We start from the raw sequence: 24,018 nt of genomic DNA, 5'->3' as shown, positions 1-24,018 counted from the left end.
AAGAATGTCTTACTTAAAAACGTCTTGTTTTTTTTATTTTCGCTTATAAAATAAAACCAAAATTACAAAATTTTAATTTTTCTCAATAATTCAAAAACAAAAAATTAAAATAATAGTTGTTCAGCATAAAAATGCGCAACTTTGCCTTAAGTTAACCAACCTCTTATCTCTTATAATAACTAGATCACCATGGTGAAGCTCGAAAAACGAACATATTGTTGTACATATTGTTTTCGTTATTCGGTCTTTTCTAATAGAACGTCATTCAGGTAAAAGTATCTTAAAAACTGATAATTGCACCGAATTCAATTATTGCTATTAAACACTTTATATTTTTACCTATAAGTGTGATTTTTTTGTCAGGTATTTTTTGCTTTTCTTTATAATTAAAATTAATTCATAACGAATATTGACATCAATATCAATCAATATCAAAAAATAGGAAAATATTAATTAATTTAAATTTACGTAAAGTTTCTAGTGTTATTCTAAAACAATAATTTTTAAATGATGTTTCAAAGACAACATTTTTGCTAGCACCAAAATTACGTTAATTTGATGTTACCTCTTTAATGTTTTAACGAAAATATCGTTCGTTCTATAACAGTAGGTTCTTTTCAAAATTTCTTACGATGAAAAATAAGCGAGATAATCGAAAGAACGAAATCGTGATGAATCCTCTTATCACTGAACTCTTTTAATCACCAAAGACCTGACAGATATTTGAACATTTTTCACAAAATCAAAAACTAAGTACTTTTTCGACTAATTTCTGTACCGTAAGTTTTGTTTTGAACCTCGTGAAAACATCTGAGGAATTTTGTAAAGTTTTTATAAACTTTGTCAGTATCACTTTAAAGTCAAAAACCATTTGATCTCAATATTGGACCAAATGCTCAATAAGCGGTTACAACGTTATAATTTCAACTTTAAATCGAAATAACGTGAGCTAAAGCGGTTTTCTAAAAACTAAAAAATTGTATTTTTGTAGATTTTGCAAATTTGTCAACCGCCAGACTAAGTGCGATTAAAAGCTAAAGAACCACATATAAAAATAATTTACTAGAATCTACTGCTTTCTAATTATTCCTTCAGTAAAAATTATAGCAAAAGTGCAAATAAATAATGATATGCCTTCATATAGGAGTAGTTAAATTTATTTGATAAAATTGTTAAATGGACTTAGACTTCCTCAAACTGTCTAATAAGAAGCTGATTCTTTCTAGTAAGTATTTATTGAGAGGAGAACGAACTTTAATCCATGTAAAACAAATACTTGTTTGTCTTACCGGTTTCACTTTTATTATCTAAATCTTTAAAGCCTAACCATTTTTCTCCAAGAATTTGTTAGTAGAACAAATGCCGCTGATGGTCAAAAATCATTAAATTTCAATATGCAAATTCCGCCTGGGGCGAACCCGAGGATGTAATCCGCAGGTAATTTGCGCTGATCTACTGGACAAAAGGTTTTCTTACAGGTATATGAAAGCATTCTTTCCATCACACTTTCTATATGTTTTTCCAATAGGAATCTTGTATAGAAGGGTTGTGTAATATGAAGGTGTAACCTAAATTAACTTAAATGATAACAAATCGTCCAACACTGTTAAACAAACAAAACGCTTTGATTTAATTTTAAACTTTAATAAATGTAACAACTAATAACAATAATATAGATAGATAGGGAATACTTTAATTTTAAGACATTTTTTATATTACATGTGGTTTCTTTTCATTAAATAATTATAACATTACTCAGTTTTGGGAACTGCAATATTTGAGCCGGGAGGCGGAATTGGTAATCGCCGATAAGATGTGGAAAACAAAGATTAAATACTTTAAAGATGTCAAGGTTTATTGAAAAAAATATTTTTCCTTGCTGCTTTTTGACTCTAACAACGAACTACAGGTAAAACAGTGCCAAAACTTACTAAGGTCCAGTTTCAGGAAACAGAAGTTTCAGGAGAGATAAAAAACCTCCAATCAGATACGCATTATCTCAGCAATTAACTGAGAGATAAAATTTAACTAAGGTTTAATTGTACCAGAAAGCGAGCTTAAAACCCTTACATACATAAGTCTACACAGTAAAAGATTGTTTTTTAAGTGAAAAAAAGACACGATTGTGTTTTATGCTGAAGGTAGGTATTTCTAAAAAATAAAAGATAAATATTCAATTAATAGGTCAATTTTGCAAATTTTGAGACCAAAATAACAAACTTCTTTGTTACGTAGTATAATTATCAATTTCGGGTTATTTATCTGATTTCAATTCAGATCTTTAAAGAAAGATTATTTTCTAGTTTCTTTGTATAGGGAAGTATTTCCTCTAACAAAAAACTTTTATTTTGATTGATAATGATATGTCTTACAAGTAAGGTTTTTGTATTATATAAAAAATAAATATGGTGCAAAAAAAAGTTGCATTGTTTACAGCGACGTGTGTATTAAATCCGCATTTACTAAGTTAGGGTAAATTAATTATAACTTCAGTTATTTAACACATTTTTAATTTGTTTTGTGTAAATAACTACTTCTTAGGGTGACATACATAATTGTTTAAATTTATGATTATTAGTATTATAAAAATTGCAATCCTGATCCATTTTGAATGTTTGATAAGTTCATTTTTTATCAATTTGCTCTAGTTTACCAGTTTATTAATCCAAATGTGCATCTGATATTAAAACTCGGAAAGATTTTTAATTATTTTTATTTGATTGTTCCAATAAACTGTAATAAACCAGCAAATAAATCTAAATAAAGACGGAAGCGGCAGGTGGTTGAGGTCAAGTGACAACATTACTTTTTCTGTCGTTCCTAAGAGCTCATTTACTTGTCGCTATACTTTAGTAATTAAGAAAGCAACCAAACAATTTCGAACATCGAGTCTTAATTGAATTAAATTTTACTAAAGTGTTTTGCAACTCAATTTTCCTGCATCCACCGTGGAAATACTTTCATTTTTTGTGGAATATGAGCGCTCGCAATCGGAAAACGCTGAAATCACAGGAAATTTCAATAGTAAATCAGAACAGCAACCGCACTTCCAGCGCGCATGTGCACAATTTCATAAAGATACAAGAGATACGTGTAATTAAATTAAAACGGCCAATTAGCCGAAATGTTCCAACTTATTTTAATGAAGTCGGTGACGTCATTAACGTCCCGGAATGCAGGTGGTCAAATAGGACAATTAATCCGAATGTTAGAATAAGGCGGTTGTGTGGCGAAAATTGCTCCAGTTAGGGTCTAGTCCTCGCCCAACCCCTGCATCCGATTGGGTTCGATCCGAAGACATCAAAATCTGTAGTCATCATCTAGACAGAGCCTCCCCACCAATCCAAAGTAGGTTACCTCAGTGTACTCAGTATGGATCTACAACAGGTACAGTTATATTCTTGTAGAGGGGACTTCTAGGGGCCAGTGGTATTGAGTAGGGCTTCCACTGTCCAGTAGTGCGTCCTCTGTCGCAAAGAGCACGTCCGTGTTTACGAAATTTCGGCAAGTTGCGACCCCAAAATTTGCATACCCGACGAGCCTCCACACCCTCCCGGGTCCGTGTCGTGGTGATTTGAGTGCCGCCGAGGGTGTTTCCGGGATCTTGTGCCGGCGGAATGACAGTGCATTGATGGGTTGACCCGGAGCATCCAAGACTGCTCGAGGACTTAAACCGATGACACCGTAACACACTTATAAATAATTATTCGTGTTACAAAAGAAAACGCTGCCAGTGCTCGAATTCGGGATGTGTTTGCGGAGGAAAAGCAAGATTTTGCACAAACCCAAGCGGTGATCGAAAAAACAATAGACTCAAAAACGGATGTGCAGTGTGTTATTCCCACTTGTTGCGGATATACTTCAGTGACCGATTTTTGTTTTACTAATATCGGAATTTACCCCTTTTTGTAAGTATTCTCGCATTTTATCTCGGTTTTTACGCGCGATGCGGTCGCCTTGGCCATGAACCAAGATTTCAGACCTGGTTATGACCACTCACCAGCAAAATTCGGTTAAACAGGCGCAAAATGGATTATTGTTCTATACAATGTACAATAGTTCGACCCGTTTTATTTTTGTTATTTTATTCATGTGATGTTAATGTTGCTATTTGCATGGGAATGTCGTGTGGAAAATTGTGGTCGACGGTAGTCAATCAAACAAGATGCTTCAACTTCGGTCGGTTCTGACTCACTTGGCAAAAAATTCTAACTGTAACCAAACGAAACCAATTAATCACAAAATTGCACCAATTTTAGGTAGTTTCGTTGGACTAAATTCTACTTACACCCGGGCTTAAACGCACTAATTGCTTCGCAGAACTGAACCCAAAAGTAATCAACGGCTTAAAGCCTTCTCAACATGACTTCTCAACACTTGAGCTTAATCCACATTCTTCTAACAATAACCAAATGTCCGAAGTAACACTTTATTGCAACAGTCCCTAGTCCAATGATAAAAACTGAGGAACCAAGTGTTTCCTCTTCGAAAAAACAAATTTTATCGAAAAATTAGCAAAATTTTCAAAACATGATCACAGCAGTTTTTTTCTTCATCTCTCGCAAATAATTATTTTCTGAAGGCAAATGTTTCCATAAGTCCAAATTTGCAATCTAGTTGAAATGAAACGGTTTTCATGCATTAGTAATGATGAGAAAACAGAAAATTTAAGTTAGGCGGTATTCTGACCTAGCTCTCGATACGAAAGTGCAAGAGGTCAAATTCGCTTCTTCCACATCATGCAAAAAGTTTGCAATTGTAACAAGTCATTTGTGTATGACAAATTTATAGGTTATTAATAAAATTTTGGGTCAATTCGGCAATTTTTAAACGTCTTCGTGCTAAAACTAAATTTGTTTTAGCATAATTTGGTTAATTATAGCACACTTTCCAATATTAATCGGTTTAAACTGTATCGCTTAGCATATAATTTAATAGGATTTTACGAGGCAATAGTAGTAAACTTTGGTGCAGAAATAAAATCCTGCTCTAGTCGTAATGAGTACAACCTATGAGTTTGAATAAAAAGATGTGGCTCCAAAAGCGTCATTTAAATTACACTTTTCTAGATACATAATAGCATGAAATGAGCAAATTGATAAATGTTAGGTAGTTAAAATGTCAGATGTTAGATTAGCTGACATTTTAGATAGATTTCCTGCTTTATCATTTCGCTAACTGCAAAGATTAGCAGAGTTTAGAAAAATTGGGCACATTGCAGAATATCTACACGAATCTACATTTGATGTTTTAGACGTTGAAGTAATAAGTATAATAAATATAAGTATAGAAGGTAAAAAAATTTTTTTGTAAAATGGTTGGTTGAAATTATTTTGCCTTAGGCGAGAAGAAACAAGAGAAAAATACTTTTTGACTTAATAGTTAAAGCAAATAGATTTTAACTAGTTCCTAGATGAAAAAGAGCAAGCAATTTACGTTCAAAATAACAGTTCACTGAAAAATAACAGTCTCATAAAATTGTAGGTATGAATTTTTTAGTTCTTTTCCACCTTCCACTAATACACTTGAGTGTCTAAGTTACACAAAATGGTAAACTTTTAGACTATTAAACATTCCAAGATTTGTAAGTATAGATAGATACTCATGCAGAGGATTTGTATATTCTAGAGAAGATATTCTCTATTTCTTCTTAGTATTTGTTTTATTTATTTATTGTTGTTAAACAGTTTTAAATCAATATGAAAAAAAAAATGTGGCGAGTGACATCAATTTTCCAAAAAAAATCACTAATTTTAAGAAAAAATAAAAAATAAGTCATTGCATCAGGAAGAAAACTTATCATAACGTAATCGGGGTTAAGTTCTACAAACTCATATCGAAAAAGTAAAGAGCAACTGAAAAAGTGTATTTCGTAAAAGAAGACTTCCTTCCATTCAGTACCTGTTAATTTTTTGTCGAAATCCGCCTAGAACACAATGTGTTGTTAGTTTAACAGTATATCGTTATACTTTGGCAGAACGTCGGTTGGAAGGCGCAGAACCGATTTAATGGTTATCAGCGTTTGATTTACGATCAATCAAGCCCAGCACTGACATTAAAACAGATTAGGTAAAAATACGCAACCCAATAATTGAAATTCTTCATCGTCCAGACACAAGCAATTTCTCCGTCTATTAGAGAAAAATTATCATTTAAAAACCCTTCAATTTGAGGCCCAAATACGAAATCCAAAGTCCCCCGATAAATATTCATGAGAGGAGTTGGACGTAAACACAAATTAAGATCCGTAAACAGCAACATTTGAACTATAATAACGAATCAAAATTAATTTCTGCTCGCAGCGAGTACATTGACATAAATTTATATAATATTCATGTAAAAGTTACTGTAGGTTATGACTGGATTAGCGCCGTGGTGTGTTTTCTATCGGAAACGGCAAGTCCAGTGAATAATTACCAAAGACGGCACAAAAGTAAAAGTTCTTGGCTTAAAAATCGCCGGTTCCGGTTAAGAATTCGGTGTAAGGTACTTGAAGATTAATTCGTGTCGTGAATAAAACACGAATCGAGGCCGAAGAATCTCTTCTTTGTACAAAGACAAGATACAAGTCAAGTATTCAAGTAAAGTATGCGTCGTTGCCAAAGTAGGTCGTTGGACTACTTACCGGCCCCTCTCGCGCCCCCACCAACATCACATCACTGACTCCGGGCGGCCCCCGCCACCCCGGACCCACACACACCGACTCTTCCGGTTAGCACGCCAACAAAGAGTTGCTCAAGACTCTTGGCGATGGAATACCACCGACTTTTTCTGATAATTATTGGGTGCTTGCCGACTACTCTCACTGGACGGGGCGTTTTTCAAAATGAAAATGAAATTCATTTTTACACGGAATTTCTAATACCTACACACTTCATTTTTTTATTTTTTGAAACTTCAACACCGAAACAACAGGAATTTTCAAGTGCCAATGTAGATATTTCATATCAAATTAATGTGTCCGTCCAACAATTGCGAACTAAATTTGAGAAACACAAGCAAATGTGGAACGCATTGGAAGAATTAATAATACTGTATGAAGTTACAAAAATCAATGAGATTTTTTTTGGAAATGACGCAGCTTTTTGCTCAAAAACAACAAAAGCCATGTGGTAATCATTAAAACGCCTTTTTTGGTCGAAAACAAAGTTTTAAACGACCTTTTTTTTAAACCAACAAAAATTGCGTAAGAATAGTTCAGACAGGTTCACAATTTTTAATTTCGGACAAACTGACAATTTCTTTTGCAAAAACAATGATATTTTTTTAATAGCTAATATTGTCTTAATTTTACAAAAACGCTAGTTTTCGATTTTTTAGAACTAAAATTTAGAATAGGTAGTTATGTACTGTTTCGCTAAAACGCGTTTCCTACTTAAAAACCTACCGATATTGCTTGGGAATAGATCAAATTGCTTGACTAAAATTATTGATTTTCGCACGAGTTTTGCTTGTAGCAATGCTGACCAACTTCAACAAATTCAAAATCAGGACATTGATAATAACAATAATAGTAACAAAGTGTATAACTTTAACGTAAAACAAGCATGAAGAAAAGCTTACTGGCTGTTGTTATTATTTTCGCCACGCCTAAATCTAGCAGCTCTGTATAATGTATAACATGTTTTTTTGCGTTTTTATAAAAAAAAATATAACTTTTTTTTATAAAAATATAACCAAATTACACTAAAATTTAATTAGCTTATTGTGACTTGAATTTAACTGAATTTTTCAAGCAACTAAAAGATTTTTATATCCTGACTTCCTGAGTTACTCGTAAGTGTAGGGCTTCTGGTCAAGACTTTACCATCTCGAAGCAAGAATTCTTGGGAAATTTAGCTTTATTCTGAAGCAAAAAAAAAAATAATAAAATGAAATAAAAATTAAATAAAATTTCTTGGAAATACAAAAATTTCTGTAAATTTTAAGTCGAAAATTAATCAGAGATACTAGTTAAGTAGATACACTTTGTTTTCGTGATAACTTAAAAATCTTTTGTCTGTCTGTACCAAATCGAGACAAATTAGAACATGAAAATAAAAAAGACGAAACTGTAAAAATCTAAATTAACCTGTCCTGGATAAACCAATAGATATAGCTAAAATAAAAGCAACAAAATTAAATTTAGATTACATGAATTGTTTTGTTGAATTAGTGTTAATATTAAAGTAATTATAGAAATTAATCTAAAAACAGTAGAATTAGAATTAAAGCTAATGAACATTTTTTCTTAGTTATTAGCTAAATACGAGAGACACTTTTTTTTAACTATGAAACGAATTATGTATTTTTTTAATAATTTTATTCTCGAGTTACGTTTTTTTGTTTCTGTATATTTACAGGGGTAGAGTCTCTATGGTGCTCAAGTCCCAACTTGAGTTAAAAGTCCGTATTTGTGAAAAAAATTCTAAATGATTTTTCGAAATTTTTAAGCTGCACAATTTTTTCTCATTTTTCCTCACAATTAAAAACAAACAAATTGAGAACTAATTATCACGGAGCTTGTCCATTTTAATTGGTATTTTTTTATTTTAGGTGGATTTCATAAAGGATAATTTTGCTAAATGTATATTTTCACTATGTATCCCAAAACTATAAGTCACACAGAAAAATAGCATTTGCTTTTAACTCCTTATTGTTTTCCTCTTGGCAAGTAATTTTTTTTATGATTTTTCTTCAATTTTTAACAGCCAAAATTAAATAATTATTTTTAAATTAATGACATTTCTAATGACATTTTTAAACAAACGATGCTTAAATGTTGTTTTGTTTAAGTATTACGCTAAGAAATTATTACAAAAAAAGATTTTCGGTTGTGTAGCTCACATTTTTGTTTGTGATTAATTTGATCTTTCCCAAATAAATGGCAACTTAATTCAACTACTAGAATTACTAGTTAATAATTACTTAGTGTTCAATTAGTCTTAGTTGTCATTTTTTGTCTAAGTATCTATGAGTATCTTGCCAAAGATAGGTAAGTTGTTAAATGAACTAAGGAAACTTATAAAAACAAGGTGATTCTGCTAAAAGTATATTTTTCACTATATCTCAGAACCTAATATTCATACGGAAATCAGCGACTGGTGTTAAATACGTTGTACTTTGTACTACACCTACATGTGAAATTATTTTGAGTTTTTCTAATGGTTTTTTGATAAGAAATATCAGTTTCTAAAAATATTATTTCTGATTTTAGCAGTATTAAAACAGCTAGCTATTAACAAAATGTTATGATTACTAGTGTCATTCTATGATAAACCATGCTTAAATTTTATTTTGTGCAGAAAATATGTAAAAAAATGTCCACGTCTTTTTTTAAGCATTATTTGTTTTAGAATGAACATAAAAAACAACAGAAGAAATCGCTGTATAAAATTGAGGAAATCATAGGAAATCTTAAAAAAAATTAGAAAAAAAAGAAAATCTGTAGGAAATCTGGTGTACAAAATTTTATTTGCGATTTACCTCTAGATTAGGAGTTTCTAACATTTATTTCTTCCTGCTTTGAATTTTCTTGAGGTTATCTCAGATTTACCAATTTTCTCTTGATTGCTGCTTTCTCATCTATTTGTATATTGCTAAAGGTTTTATTTTTTTGGAAAATTTCGGATGTTTTTGACTGAGAAAATCTAGAAACTTGTGTTATAATAATAATTTCGTACTATTTTTAACTGCATATTTATTAAACAGCTCGTAACGCATCATAAAACTTGCCTCACTGTTGGCACCTTCACCCTAGTTGAAATCATAAACCAGGATTGCATCAAAACACCAATCAATATGTAAATGCCGGAGTGAAAATCTCTTCTTCAGTTGATTTGTAATTAACTAATTTCCACAAACAATAGAAAAAGTAAGAACGTCATAAATGGCCACAATTTATAAATTAAACAGTAAAACCGGATGCCATGATGCAACGAAGGCGATGACTTGTCTTCTGGTTATTCCTCAATTGCCTCACTGTCCATCTCGTTGGCACATATTTGGAAAAAACGCCAGTGATGGTTCCTGTTGGACCAATTCTCGATTTCTTCGAAGTCAATGGCTTGGTGATTAATAAGTTCTCGAAAACTCCTGACCACTTTCTCCAACTTATGCTCGCTTCAATGGTGTCCATTAGGAAATTCACTCCGAATAACAACACTTGGCAAGCGATTGTCATTAATAATCGAATAACGATTAAAAGGTGCATTTTTATGGGATGACAATGGGAGGAAAGTTATATTTATGGTGATGGTGGCTGGCACATGACAAATGGGACTCTAGTTTGATTCGGGTTATGCGTTTTTCAAAAGTGAAGAGGTTTGCGACAACGCCAATTAACATATTTAACGTCAGATGGGTATTTAGGCTCGTTGCACACATTGTCCTTATTCGATGCCGATCTAGGATACAAATTAATTAAACCTGTTTTTAGAAGAAAGCAAAAACACAAATTGCTCTAATCTGTGCTAAATCTAGCTCTAATCTAGAACAATAAACATAAATAAACAAAGCTTATTTGACACTTATATTCATTTGCGTAAACACTTGCAAATTAGCTATCTGCAATGTTATGCATCCACAGCATGCAAGTGTAAACCACCGGTTTTGTTCAGCTGCGTGATAACAATTTATCTTCGCATTTTTCGGTTTATTTCGGTTTTTTCCTGCCTATAACTGCCAACTGTAAAAATTGACAACATTTAGGTCACATTTGCTTATAACGGAATACAATATATGATGCATTTTGTTATTGAACAGCTGCTTCCTGGAAATGTAAATGTCCAAGTTGTTATTCCACACTTTTGGAAGAAATGTTGACTAACGAAAAATTCGGTATTTAAAAAAGAAATTCGGTAACCTCGATTTCAGCAGTCAAGGACTTTCAAGGTCGCCTGTAGCGCTTTGTGACTAATATGCCAAAGTTTAAAGGTGAAAAGTGGGCAAATGAGAAGATCATTTGCATGAATATTTGAAATCTTTTTTGTTCTTTAACAGCTTCTTGAGGAGATTGAAGCACTTACTATTATTAATCAGAGTGTATTATTACGTGATATAATGGCTGCGAAAGACCTAGTTGTTTGTTTAAACAGTGTTTCTTGAACAATCTAAGGTCTGTGTTTATTTGTATTGTAGCAGAAAACCCACAGTTATAACAAAAACTATACTTTACCAAAAGCAGCAAAAGTGAATTTAAAATAATTTTTAGTAAGCAAAATGGTATCTAAAAACATCGGATTCTTGATTTTGGAAAGTTTGTTTATGTTGATTTTACTTTCTTTTACTAATTCTGACTCTTCATCTTGGTAATCCCTTAAATGTGCGAAGTCATTAATTACGTCACATTTTCAGTTTCAAACTGTTTTTAGGTTTATAGACAAATTACAATTTTATAAGTGGCAGCTTTTGCAGAAGTAATGACGGAAAAAGTTGTTATAAGATAAGAGACAGAAAAAAACAAGTATTACCTAAGAGACACTGTTTTTTCCTAGATATGATTGGTTCATATATTTAAGGGGTTGGTTATTGTTATTACAAAGACATCACATGTAATTAATATTGATTAAAGTCACTCTGGTTCAGTAGACTGGACCTTTTTATTGACGCATTAATTGAAATTAATAGTTAATAGACAATTATGTATGTTTAACAAAACAAAAAAATTCGTGCCTTTCCAGAAGTTCACCAAACTTCTTCCATCATACGTAAATTGTGTGAAAAGGTTTTCATGATTGTGTGTCAAGAAGCCATTTAAAAATTGCTGTTTTTAAAGTTTTTAATGCTATTGTGGCGCTGTGCTTTTGTAGTCATAAAAGCGTGTTATCAACTTTCACTTTAAATGTTGAAGAGATGGTTGAGTCTTAATTTTTAAATTATTTGCGTTTCATATTCCTACCCGCATTCATTCCTGTTTAGAGAAATGTTAAAACCTTTTATCAGCGAAAAAAGAATTAGCGTTTTGCTTCTAATGCTTTTAAATCCGTTTAGGTAATGTTATAATCTTTTGGAATTTGTTGAATTTTCTGTAGGTAAATTAATTGAATTTCTGTTCTTAACCACACAAAACGGTTATTGAAAAACATCCAGACTGCTTATTTTGTATGAATAGTGAACATACATCTAAAAATTGGTCTTGTTTTAAGATTCGTGCAAAAATCTGACAAAAATGTATTTTTTTACTTTGCATTCACAAATTGTTTATTGTGAAAATGAAAGTAGTTTTACAAAAGTTGCAACTCCTTTTAGTAAATTTTTAGGAGTTGTTTTAGTGCTGGGCTGGGTATCATCAGTCAGCATTGTAATTTAGTGTTCACAGCGTCAAATCGTTTATTGATAAAGTCCGAATAATTAACAAAATTAAGAGGAAACAGTTTGAACAGATTTTGACAAGTTAAACTAAACAAAAATAGAAAGTAAAAAAATAGTATATTATACTCGTTTTATAAGACTTAGTTGGGGCACTCCTTGGTCGTGCTCCAAAACCATTGGTGCCGCAATAGAACTTCTTATAAAACTCGTATAACAATATAATATTTTTTTAAATAGTATTGAAAACACTTCTTTAAATCATCCCGAACTTAAACAGTGTTTAAAAACCGATAGATCGATAAGAAATTTGGTTAAAGAAATAGGAGGGATATTAATTATTGTTACGTAATCTTAAAATCGAGTCAACGATTTCCATAAACAGGTACAAACACAGTGTCAGGTATAAAAACACCTGCCTTAGCCCTAAAAGTCATCTCATTAATTTTTAAATGAGAATCATTATGCAAGTTCTTGGGATCAGTAGTGGTGGAGAGATGGACTGAAAGACCCGGCGCCTCCACCCAAACCCTAATCGCCGTATGGCGTCAGAATTCCATTGTAAATTGTAAATCCGACTAATACCTTGCTGATTGCTGGTTAAATATTGCTTGTCTGTCAATAGGTTAACGAGAACTGATTACGGCAAGTTGCCCCAGGTGTCGATGGTGCATAGATAAGAAACCTCAACAGTATGGCCATTGAAATCTCATTAGAGTAGAATCGTACGTGCAATTCGTTCTTGTCCGATTCAATCCGACAAAATGAATAAAACAGTTAACGTCAACATTAAGATCAGAGAGATACCGCACAATCGATCCGAACTCATTTACAAACAATGCCACAAAAACCATTTATTAGGACAGTATTATTATAAACGAGTTCTTACAATATCTCGCCGAATATTTTAATCACACGTCCCGTTACGCTATCTAATCGAATTTTTCCGTGCATAAGGGCATGATTTTCGTGTTATTTTCGATGGAAATATGTTTTATTCACGTGCTTTACGGTATTAGATGCCCGCATTTATTATTTATTGTTACAAAACAGTAATTTTTTAGGTTAACTATGCGTTACCTATATCGTACGATGCATTAAAAATCTACTTTTAAATACCGTAAATTTGAGCTAAATGTGCCGTTAGACAAACACCGTCGAATTTTACCGGTGGTCGAACTATTCAATTCGAGATCGGAACCTGTTGTTAACCGACACTTAATGTCTAAATTAAAAACTGACTTCATCAGCTTGTTCCACTAACAAATTTAATCAATCAACTTCGTGTCCGAAGTGTTTTTTTTTATAAAATATCAAAAGATATTGTAGTTAGAAAAAGCATATTTTGTGAAAATTGTAACTAGAGTAATTGTTCTGGAATGCGGGATTGTGGAATTTATGAAACGTAATAAATAAAACATAAATCATCAAGATTTGTTGCGTACTAGGTGAATAAAAAACGAAAAACTTTAGGTAACTCCTAGTGATTTTCTAAATCCACTGCTTACACACTTGTGCTACTTCCCTAAGCTAAAACATGTCTGTTTTTGCTTGCGACAGCCGAGTTATATAAAATGAAAATCTAATATTCCAAAGAAAAGACGTTAATAAAATTAAAGCTGTTTTTAGTTAACAAATATAGGTTAAAATAAAAAAATGTCTAAGGCCCAGTTTCTGGAAATACTTAACGGAGTGATAAATTTAAATCTAGTTAAAACATAGCACCATCGCTCAGATACGCACTAACTTAGCAACTAACTGAGAGATAAAATTTAACTGAATTTTTAATCGTACCAGAAACGGAACCTAATATTTTAAAATTTTAAGGTACTTTATTTCCTGCTTATAGAGTGAAGATTTTATTTTGCTGAACAAAAAAATATAATACTTTTGTGTATACCAAATTTTTTCTAGCAAAACACAATATCTTCGGTGTATAAGTTTAAAATGAATTTTATCTACAAGATTTTTTTTTTACCTTCAAAAAATTAGTTTTGTTTGTAAGCATTTCATAGATTAATAAAATGTTTACAGAATTTGAGAGATTTTTTTTTAAGATTACTTTGCTTTTATGCTGTTACCAAGATTTATTAGAAATAAGAGGTTTTATCGTTCGAATCCTTTTCAAAGAATATCACTATTTAAAATCATCCTTTATTAAGCAGTTAATTTGATTATTGTTGTGCAGAAATACAAGAGGGAACAATTTATAGCCAAATAATCATTTCAGGTTTTATTTTCTAACAGACAATAGATTATTATAGCCAAATTACAACAATTAAAAAAAAAGAGTTTTTTTATATGAATGTTGTCAATTTAACACACCAACTTGATTCGAGAAAACCTTCTGTTGTTGCATTTTTTTGCTGTATGTACTTATTAATTTAGTTTATCGTAAGAATGCTAGAAATTAGTTATTTTTTTCTTTGAAAGTCTTTATCTGCGCATTTTTTTAATACTACATTGCAGTTTCTTCAAATCTGTTTTCAGGAACTCTCATCGAAAGAAAAATTATGTAAATTAGTTCGAAAAATCACTGTGAAGTAGCAAACTTTGTTTTGGAACCGGAGTTTGGATCTTTTGCAGTGTTGCTACTTTTTTTGTAATGTTGTGTATTTTGTATAAAGTAGCCCATTTCGGTAGTACCGAAACTAGCATAAATTACAGAACGGTTTCTGCTATTTACTTTGCGTTAAACGAATTGAAATACAGCCTTCGTAATCTGCCAACGCAATTTAAAAACATGTCTTTGTTCCATTCATACAAGTGTAGTTGAGGGGAAAAACGTCCGGCATTTCCGTTGTGTGGAAAAAATCGCAGTCTCCGTCTGCGGCCTCCAATGACCTTTCCTTCTCAAATGGCATTTTTACTCCTTCTGGTTGAAAACGATAATTCGATTTTGGGCTGAACTCCCCATTAAATGATTTTAAAACGTAGGACTATAAAACAGAAATTCCTGTTGGTCCGCCTCTGATTGTCATCATCATCAAGCACATGCAGGATCATGATGAGAGCAGTGGAAGTGAAATAGTACCGTTACCCGTTAGTCGTTTGTTTTGATCGTTGGTGGGAGAAGGACTGGTAACACACTTTCCGTCAGACACACAGACGGACCTACCTCCCACCAACGCGGTTAGCATAGGTAGTACCAGGCAGTGTTGCCAGCTATTGGGGAAATTCCCTTTTTTGGGGATTTTTTTTCATATCAACCTTCCCTTCCACTAATGGTGAAAGAAAAATAGTTGATTTAACATATTTTTGAGAAAATTATCAATTTAGACATATTTATTTGTTAGTTATGTTAGTACCGTACCTTCCACAGTCACAACTGAAAAAAGAAAACTCGATTAAATCTGAAGTACTGTTTGTGTGGGATTTTTTCTCAAAAAAAAAAGGAAAAAGTTAACCTGCCTCTGGCAACGCTGGTGCCAGGTGGTATCGCGGCATGGTAGTCATATAGTTCTCTTTTGCGGCGCGGATAGCGGTACAGAGTGCGTCATGTTTTGGATGATAGAGCGAATGCCGACTGCTGCTGCCGTTGCGGACAAACCGTTAATTGAATTGAAAGTGAAGTTGGTTGAGCTGATTCCGTGCCCCACTTCACATGCTTTGTTTTTAACGAGATATTCGCTCTAAAACCGTTTTGTGGGGAAAAGATTCTTTTCTTAAGTGGTACTGGAAATTGTACTCTTTACGTTAATGCTTAACGCATTAGCATTACATGACGTGTCGTTAGTCAGTACATTCTTGCTTACACCTAACGTGGCCAAGAACCTGTTTGTTTTTCCGGCTGGTTTTACATACTGAGGTGCTCTGAATCTGGACCGATTCCACATAATCTTGAAAAGAGATTTTGGACAACTTTTTTGAGTCCCTCAATAAGTCGTTATTAAAAAATCCTGGCCGATTGAAGCCATAAATTAGACTTTTTTAGGGAAAGATGCCAAATGGTATAGCATCTATGGAACTTTGTCTTGCAAAAAATCTGAACTACAAAAGGCTTGTGATTTTCTCATCCTTTGCACATGTTGCCCTGCTATATGTATGAGGATATCCTGTGGTTGTAGTGCATCATCATTATTGCCAATTGGTGATACCATCGTAGAAATGTTTGTAAATATGAAGCCAGTCACTATTTCAATACATGTAGTATTCCAAGTGACTGTTATTAAATAAGTTGGTCAAGTTACCCATGTGTTATTAAATCTGTTGTAGTAAAGCCGTAAGGCACAAATTTGTATGTAGTCGTATTAGCCGTACCCTAATCATAAATTCACTCCACTTGCTAGGTAGGTACACGACGTTATTCATATTCGATACGTATCCATTAAAATTCAATTGAATAATTTTACATACAATGTCTATCTAAAATTTAACATCTAGGCCACCAAAAACGTCATCTTCGATGAGATTTTGTTAAAATCCTGTTTGGGCCATTGACTGGTGCTTATTTACAAACAATGCTTACATAATCTGTGCATAAGACATTCGCAACACTTAATCGGAATCCACCGTTAATATTTAAATGACTTTGAGTGATCACTGCGATTTTTCCTTGACTAGCCAAATACTCTTCACGTAGAGAAAATACAAGACCGTGACATTGGACCATGCCTATAAAAAGTCAGCTTCGGATGATGGAAATGAGTACTACCTGAGTTAGCACTTGTGAAACACAGTGTAAACATTTGCAATTCAAGCCTCAAAAAGTTCCGTTTTGGTTGAATGCAGGGCCGGATTCAGTGAAGTTTTGAGTCCATTGCCGCCCCTGCCGATGACAACATTTCGTCCAAAAAAACATTTATTGGACAAATCAGAAAATAAAGAATTTACAATTTTTTATTAGGTCATTTTTTTGACAGGAGGACATTTTTTGTAGTACCTACACTTACCCCTTTTGTAATAGAAACCTTCCTGCTCGAAAAGAGATCAATATCTCTTTTTTTTCTCCAGATTAATTAGATAATTATTCTAACATTAAATAAATTATATCACTTTCCGGATATTGGAACCTAAAAAAAAATCATTAATTAAATGCCTATGTAAGTATGTACCAGGTGAACCAACCATATCGCGCACCCAAGAAAATCGCGACTTCTAATAAAATGAAAATCCTGAAATTTTATACACCAGCCTGTTCATTGATAAGGATCCTTTTTAATTTTTATTAATTTTTTTTGCTAATAAATAAAGTCGTAGCAGTTTTGTGAGATTTTGGGCACTAACTGTTAATTTAAATACAAAGTTTATAGACTAAGTGAATCCTTACCTGCTAGTCTATCGAACCCTGGTATCAGAATTATAAATTTTTACTTAATTTGTTAAATAAACGTTTTTTTTATTTAGGCGCAAACCAGACGCGTGATTTATTAGAAGATGGTATAATTTGCCAATAAAAGGATCACTTACCAGTAATCGACCTTCTTGAAGCTCCTTATTCCTTCATTCCTTCCTTCGGATTCTCTGAAGGAAGTGGATAGAATTTGTTTAGTGTACAGCTTTAGACGATCAAAAAAAAAAAACATCATAGAAAACACAATGCTCCACCTTTTAATGCATTTTTTTCAAAAATTTAGTAATATCTCTAACTTTTTTCCACTAGTTTATTTTAATAAAATATCAAACCTAGTTCTAGCACAAGTTTTCTAAAAATGCAAGATATTTCTGAAAAGTAAATTAAAAAACCTGAAAAAGTTCTTTGTAATGTCACCAAGCATGGACTAGATATTTTTAAATGTGCCTTTTATTTTCCAAGATATCTCTTAAAAAATCACCTAGCATTTATTTAAAAAGTTTTTGTTTTTCAAAAGACGAAGCCATTTTTGGACAGTCTTCTTCAATGTATTGACTTTTTGTTGAAGAAAAGTATCTGTATTGTGTTCTACTCAGGCTTTATTAACCGTTATTCATCGTAATACGAGTTAAAACTACCAAAAACTCATTGCAAAGCAATTAGGAACTGTTAATTAGTAAAACGACAAAAACTAAAAATTCAGATGATTTTTTATTAAATCATGCTACCCGTCTATTTACTGTTTTTTTAATTAAAATAGAAATATTAGCCCAAATGTAAATACGCCACTGGTAGGATTAATTATTATTTATGTCATTTGATTGTTTTTAACAAAAATCTGAAATAGTTGTTTTGTTGTTCCAGGTCCGGCCTCAGCGATGCGGACGCCCTTATTCCCGTGCCGCGTGAACTAAGGTCGCGCGGTGGCCCCAGCCCTCAGCCTCCGTCCCCAAATGGCAACAATGAAATATCCCAACGTATCTGGTGGCACCAACATGGCAGTCAGCGGCAATGGCTCTCACGTTGACGAAGTCGATTCGCTCTTCAGCTCCACGTGTTGGCAAAACTCCAACATCAACCTTCAAAACGACTATTCATTAACCCTAGACAGCTCAATGAGCAACCTAGGGGCGGACAAGCTCCTCCTGGACTCCCCGATCAGTCAAGACGACAACGAGATCGAAACGGACGCTTTAGACAAACTGTTTTTAAGTTCACAACCTACTAACTCCAGTTTAGCCGAACTGAAGCCTCTGCCCCCTTTCACCGGCTACACCGCCAACCTCTCCATCAACGGGATCCAGGGCCACCACTACCACACGATATCCCAGCGGATCCCCGAGGAGAACAACAACACCTACAACAGTTACAACGAACAGAACATTGTCTCGAGTTCTACTTGTAATGTGAGTGCGGACTCTGCGGGTGACTGTGCGAAAACAATGTATTCCGTCGACGAAGTGGTCAAGTTAGGTTACTCAGACTGTGCTAACCCTGACTCAGTGTCTAGTGCGAAAATGTACGAGGACTGCAGCCACCCCTCCGCCGACTCAGTGACGCACATAAAGACGGAAATCGCCGAATACGACATTGCGATAGACTTCGCCAATATCATAGGCTCGGCGATGGCCGACACCACCGTCCCCAACACCAACCCCGACGGAGACGACGCCGCCGGCTCCAGGGACAGCTGGATGGACATCGACGCCTTCATCGGGGAGACCTGCGGCGAGCAAAAGAACCTCATCATCACCCAGGACGGCCTCTCTGAGTTTGTGATACCTTCGACGAGTTCAGAGTACACCAAGCCCCAGCAGATCCAGCCCCAGCAGGGCAGCTCCACCCTGCAAACGCTCCTCACACACGGATACATGCCCCTGCTCCAGAACCGGCTCCAGAACGGCCCCCCTATCAAACAAGAGGCCCCCAGCTCGACCAACTTTGGCAGCGACCTGATCACGACGTCCAGTCCGCCAGCGAACGTCGTCTCCACCACCGACAACCTCCTGTTGACGGTCAACGGCCGCTTCATGCCCCAGTACGGGGTGCACAGCCTGGACCAGGACCACAGAATCAGGAGTCCCGACCTCCTCGGCCAGAACTACCCCCACACCACCACCACCAACACCCCCAACGCCCCCAAGAAGTCGAGGAGTCGGGCGCAGAAAAAACAAGCGCAGCAAGCCACCTCGACGGTGTTCCAAAACGAACAGAATTTAGGTTTGTTGGGCAAAGAGAAGCCGGTTCATAGATGTACTATTTGTAATCGGGGCTTCCTCAACAAGTCCAATATTAAGGTGCATTTGAGGACTCACACGGGGGAGAAACCTTTTAGATGCGATACTTGCGCCAAGGCCTTTCGGCAAAAAGCACACTTGCTGAAACATCAGCAGATACACAAGAGGATCGGACGCGATTGATTCTTGTAGGGTTTGGGCGAAGGTAAGGAGTCTTGTTTAGCGCATGACATCGTGTCATGATGTCACTGAGCCCCACAACACTTCTTATTATTGCACTTCGCCAACTTAGGTCAGGCCAATGAGCAAAAATTTGGAGGAAACTTCTCAGGTTCTCGTTTCTTGCCATTTTGCAACGTTTAAAGCGATTAATTAAGAGTTTAAGTTTGAACGGTACTGAGAATGGAAAGCGAAATGACACTGAATTTTACGAAAAATAGCAAACAATACAATAATTGGGTGTCGCTCCTAAATTAAACCAGTTCACACTCAGCTATTATCCCATTTTAAATATTTGTTACGGACTGGTACCTTCAGTAGTTTTGTATGAAATACAAATGCATGAAAAAAATCCGTGCCGTTTTAAAATGAAATAAACAATTTCTAAACAAATAGATAATAACTGAGCTATGAGCTCATTTGAATTAGGGGCAACTTCGAATTGTTGGCTATTTTTCCTAAAAATTTCACCCGGCGGCCGTTCCCGGTACAGTTCGGCTTTATGAGGAGATCCCGAAACTACATTGCGCTGCGTGACACTGTTCCACTTCACCATGCCCTCTGCTGGTACACAATCTAACCTTCAAGTTGTGCTACTATAATTTTATGAAATTCACATTTTTCGTTCCATGATTTATGCTCGTGAAAGTCATGCTTGGTTTGTTCGTTTTGTATTTTTGCTGGTTGGCCCGTCGATTCCAAACGTGCTATAAAAAAGGTACCTCATATTTAACAAAATGTATATTCCTATTAATGGACAATGTGCAATTTCATCTAGTGAGCCGGTGCAAACAACAACGAATCTAAGTTCTATAGGAATATCACAGTTCACTCTTTGGTGGCTTTCTTTGTCCTATTTTTATTATTTATTTGTATTATTACGTTTTGCGCATTGTTGTGGTATATGTTTTTATTTATTTTAAACTTGTATTATAATGTCTCGTTTTCTGTCTTAACCCCTGCCTTCTCACACGTTCTATTTATTTATATTAACCTTATTTTGTTGTTTTCTTTGTTGTATTTAGTCGGTTGATGTAAAATTCGTTCAAGATTTCTCAGGTCCTCTTTTTAATGCACTTCTTGTGATAAAAAATAAAATACTTAATATTTAAGTAATAATTAAGTATTTGTATTTTTACAAAATATTTAATTGTATCGTGTAAATCTTTGATTGATTGTACCTAGGAAAGTTTTAATTAAGGCAGAATTCACAACGAATCCTATTGTAAATTGTGTAATTATGTGTAGTCCCCTTTTCCTATTTATTACTCGTTGCTTCTGCCCTTTCGTAAGAACAAAGCGTCTTCCTGGACCAACGTATAATAGATCTCAGTTTTTCTAACACAAAAGTTGCTTTGCACCTAGCAATTGTGATTTCAGTTTTGTCACATGTTGTCGCTACGTACGAAAACTCCCCGACGTAGTACTGAAACGTAAGTTTTATTAAACATAGTTTGATTATGTGATAATCAGAAAATAAGTAAAAATACTTGTAATTTATAAATAACACATAGCTTGACGACAAATAAATTTTTGTATGTATCTAGGATAAGTGCAGTAAACAAATAGTTTTAGGTAGCCCCTTAGACACTTAAATTAATTATTGTTATTATTTTATTGTTGATTATATTAATAAGTATGTTGTATTATGAACACCATTATTTTTAATATGAAAAATTCTTTAAAAACTCGTGTTTTTCTGCACCTGGTGGGGGATGTGGGGCGCTTGTGGTGGGGCCTATCGTGGCAAAATGTGCTTTTTTTCAAGAAGAGTCTCCTAGGATGATGTCCTCGTTTGCGCACCACGTCCGTCAATGTAGGAAGCATGTCCGCATAGTTGGTGCCCCCCGGAGCCCCCTTGTCATGACTAAAGTGTGTCGCGTTCCACTTCAAGAGCGAGTGCATTTGAATAGCAGCGGCGTGCGACCTGATGGTACTCAAAGGAACGACTTATCATAAATTCAGATTTATTAAAGAAATAACCGGCACGGCATCGAATTTCATACTTGAATGGACAGTTTGTCGATGGGAAGCGGTTTTGTTTCAATTAATTAACTGTAAAGTTCTCTGCTGCGAAATGACAAAGGAATTCCTAGCTTGATTTAGGCTAAAGCTTGTTCCGGCAGAATCAATGATCTGCCATCAATCGCACTGATCTAATCAAATTCTTTGCTTCGGAAGTGTCACACTCTGCCATTTGCCGCGGAACATTTCGCAGCCACTTATCAGTTGACCTAGTAATTTGCTAATCACTTAATTTTGATCAACATTTACCGTTGGCTTATTTTATTCATAGCATTACGAAATTTAACCAATTTTTTATTTTTCTAAAAACCACCATTTTATTAATACTTAGTTCCTTTTTTTTGTCGATATTTCTTTGATTTTTGCTAGAAATGTTATTCAACATTAATCCTTATTTTCTATGTTTTCCCAAGAATTTCTCATCATCTATTGAATGGTTATTTATTTAGTTTATCCTGCAGTTTCTGAAAATCAGTTTTCAACCAGAGAAATCGTCAAAAAATGAATATTTGGAAATATGTACTTGTAAATATCCACATATTTACTATATATACAGACTGTTTATAAAAGGGTGTAGGATCTCAGATGGTTCTGGAATTTGAATATGTCGCATTTATTTATTTTATTTCTAGGATATTTCTAAAAAGTACCAATTTTTTATCTACTCAGGCAGCCAGTAAAACCAAATTTTTCATATACTAACATTGTTCGTTTTTATTGAAAGAAGAGGCAAACTTTAAATACCAACTCGGATCCTACATTCATTTATAGACAGATTGTATATTTGGTGGGATTTAAACTTTGTTTCTTTCTTCTCCAGTGTATCAAAATTTGATATTATAAACTCAATTCAATTACGAATAACAAGACAAAGCTCCTTCGTCGGTTACTATACTAGTGTTTCAAGAAGAAATATATTTGTTCTTAACTTGACTACTTTTTGAATATTCGATTCTTGCTTGATGATAAGAATCTTTATATTTCTTGATCTTGATAAAATCTCCTTTCTCTATCACGTTGGTCTGGAAGGCAGTACCAGTTTTTTTGGATTCACTCGTTTACCAACTTATCTGCAGATAATATAAGGTATTTTTTAGATAATATGTAGAAGTTGACAAAATCGTTATTATCAAAAAAACGAGTAAATAGCAGTGTGAATACTGAATTTGTAAAAATTTATAAAAACATTTATTATAATTTATGTAGAAATCTGGGTGGAAGTAGAAGATCCATCTCGAAATTTACGAAAACAATTATAGCAATTATAAATGTTTTGTTTAAGAAAAATAGAACTGATGATAAAAATATGTAGAGAGAAAAATTGATGACTTGAGACTATGAGTACCGAGTAAATGTACCGACGAAAATGAAGATAAACAGCTAATATCAGTTCAAACTAAGAAAATGTCAAAAATGAATTTTATTCTCAAAATAAAAGTTAATTGCGATTTAATATAATCTAGTTTCTGTGAAACGGGTTAACTCACAAATTCTTGAAAGAGTCAAGTTTTCGAGATGTCTTGACAAGAAATCTTGATTCGTAATCATTGTTTCTTGTCTTGACTTGAAATTATTAACACAGCTCTTGTCTTGATCTTGTCTTGATTTGTGACAATACCGAGACAGGAATAAGAAAATTTCTTGATTTTTGTGAAACACTATACCAAAAAAATTTTGTCTTTTCTTGAAAATAAAAAAATTCTTAGCTGTTCTTTATCTAACTAGGAAAATTTTGCCTTAAATTCACAATAAATCATGTCAGTATGTTTGCTTTTTGACTGTAGGGTGAAGCCATTTATTGGAGTAAATGTCAGTACACGCAGTTTACAATAAATTAGCAATAATGCCCAACGGTTGCCTTTGATTAATTATGTGACTTGTTCTAAATCAATAAATTACGGATTTTATCAATGGAAATAATCATTTGCTTCAAAAATTCGTATGCGCATAGATAAA

The 24,018-nt window shown here is 33.9% G+C and overlaps 1 protein-coding gene across 1 annotated transcript; it reads left to right on the top strand.

The window, feature by feature from the left end:
* The first annotated feature begins 3,358 nt into the window (after positions 1–3,358).
* ich (ichor) lies at positions 3,359–21,725 on the top strand. Its single transcript, XM_008192918.3, has 2 exons — positions 3,359–3,908; positions 18,446–21,725. The coding sequence occupies exon 2, from the start codon at positions 18,535–18,537 to the stop codon at positions 19,999–20,001; it is 1,467 nt and encodes a 488-aa protein (XP_008191140.1). The 5' UTR covers positions 3,359–3,908; positions 18,446–18,534; the 3' UTR covers positions 20,002–21,725.
* The last annotated feature ends 2,293 nt before the right edge of the window (positions 21,726–24,018 follow it).

Source organism: Tribolium castaneum, chromosome 5, assembly GCF_031307605.1.
Source record: "Tribolium castaneum strain GA2 chromosome 5, icTriCast1.1, whole genome shotgun sequence".
Taxonomy (NCBI): Eukaryota; Metazoa; Arthropoda; class Insecta; order Coleoptera; family Tenebrionidae; genus Tribolium; species Tribolium castaneum.
Note: the sequence above shows the minus strand (reverse complement) of the source record. Positions and strands in the feature narration are given on the sequence as shown.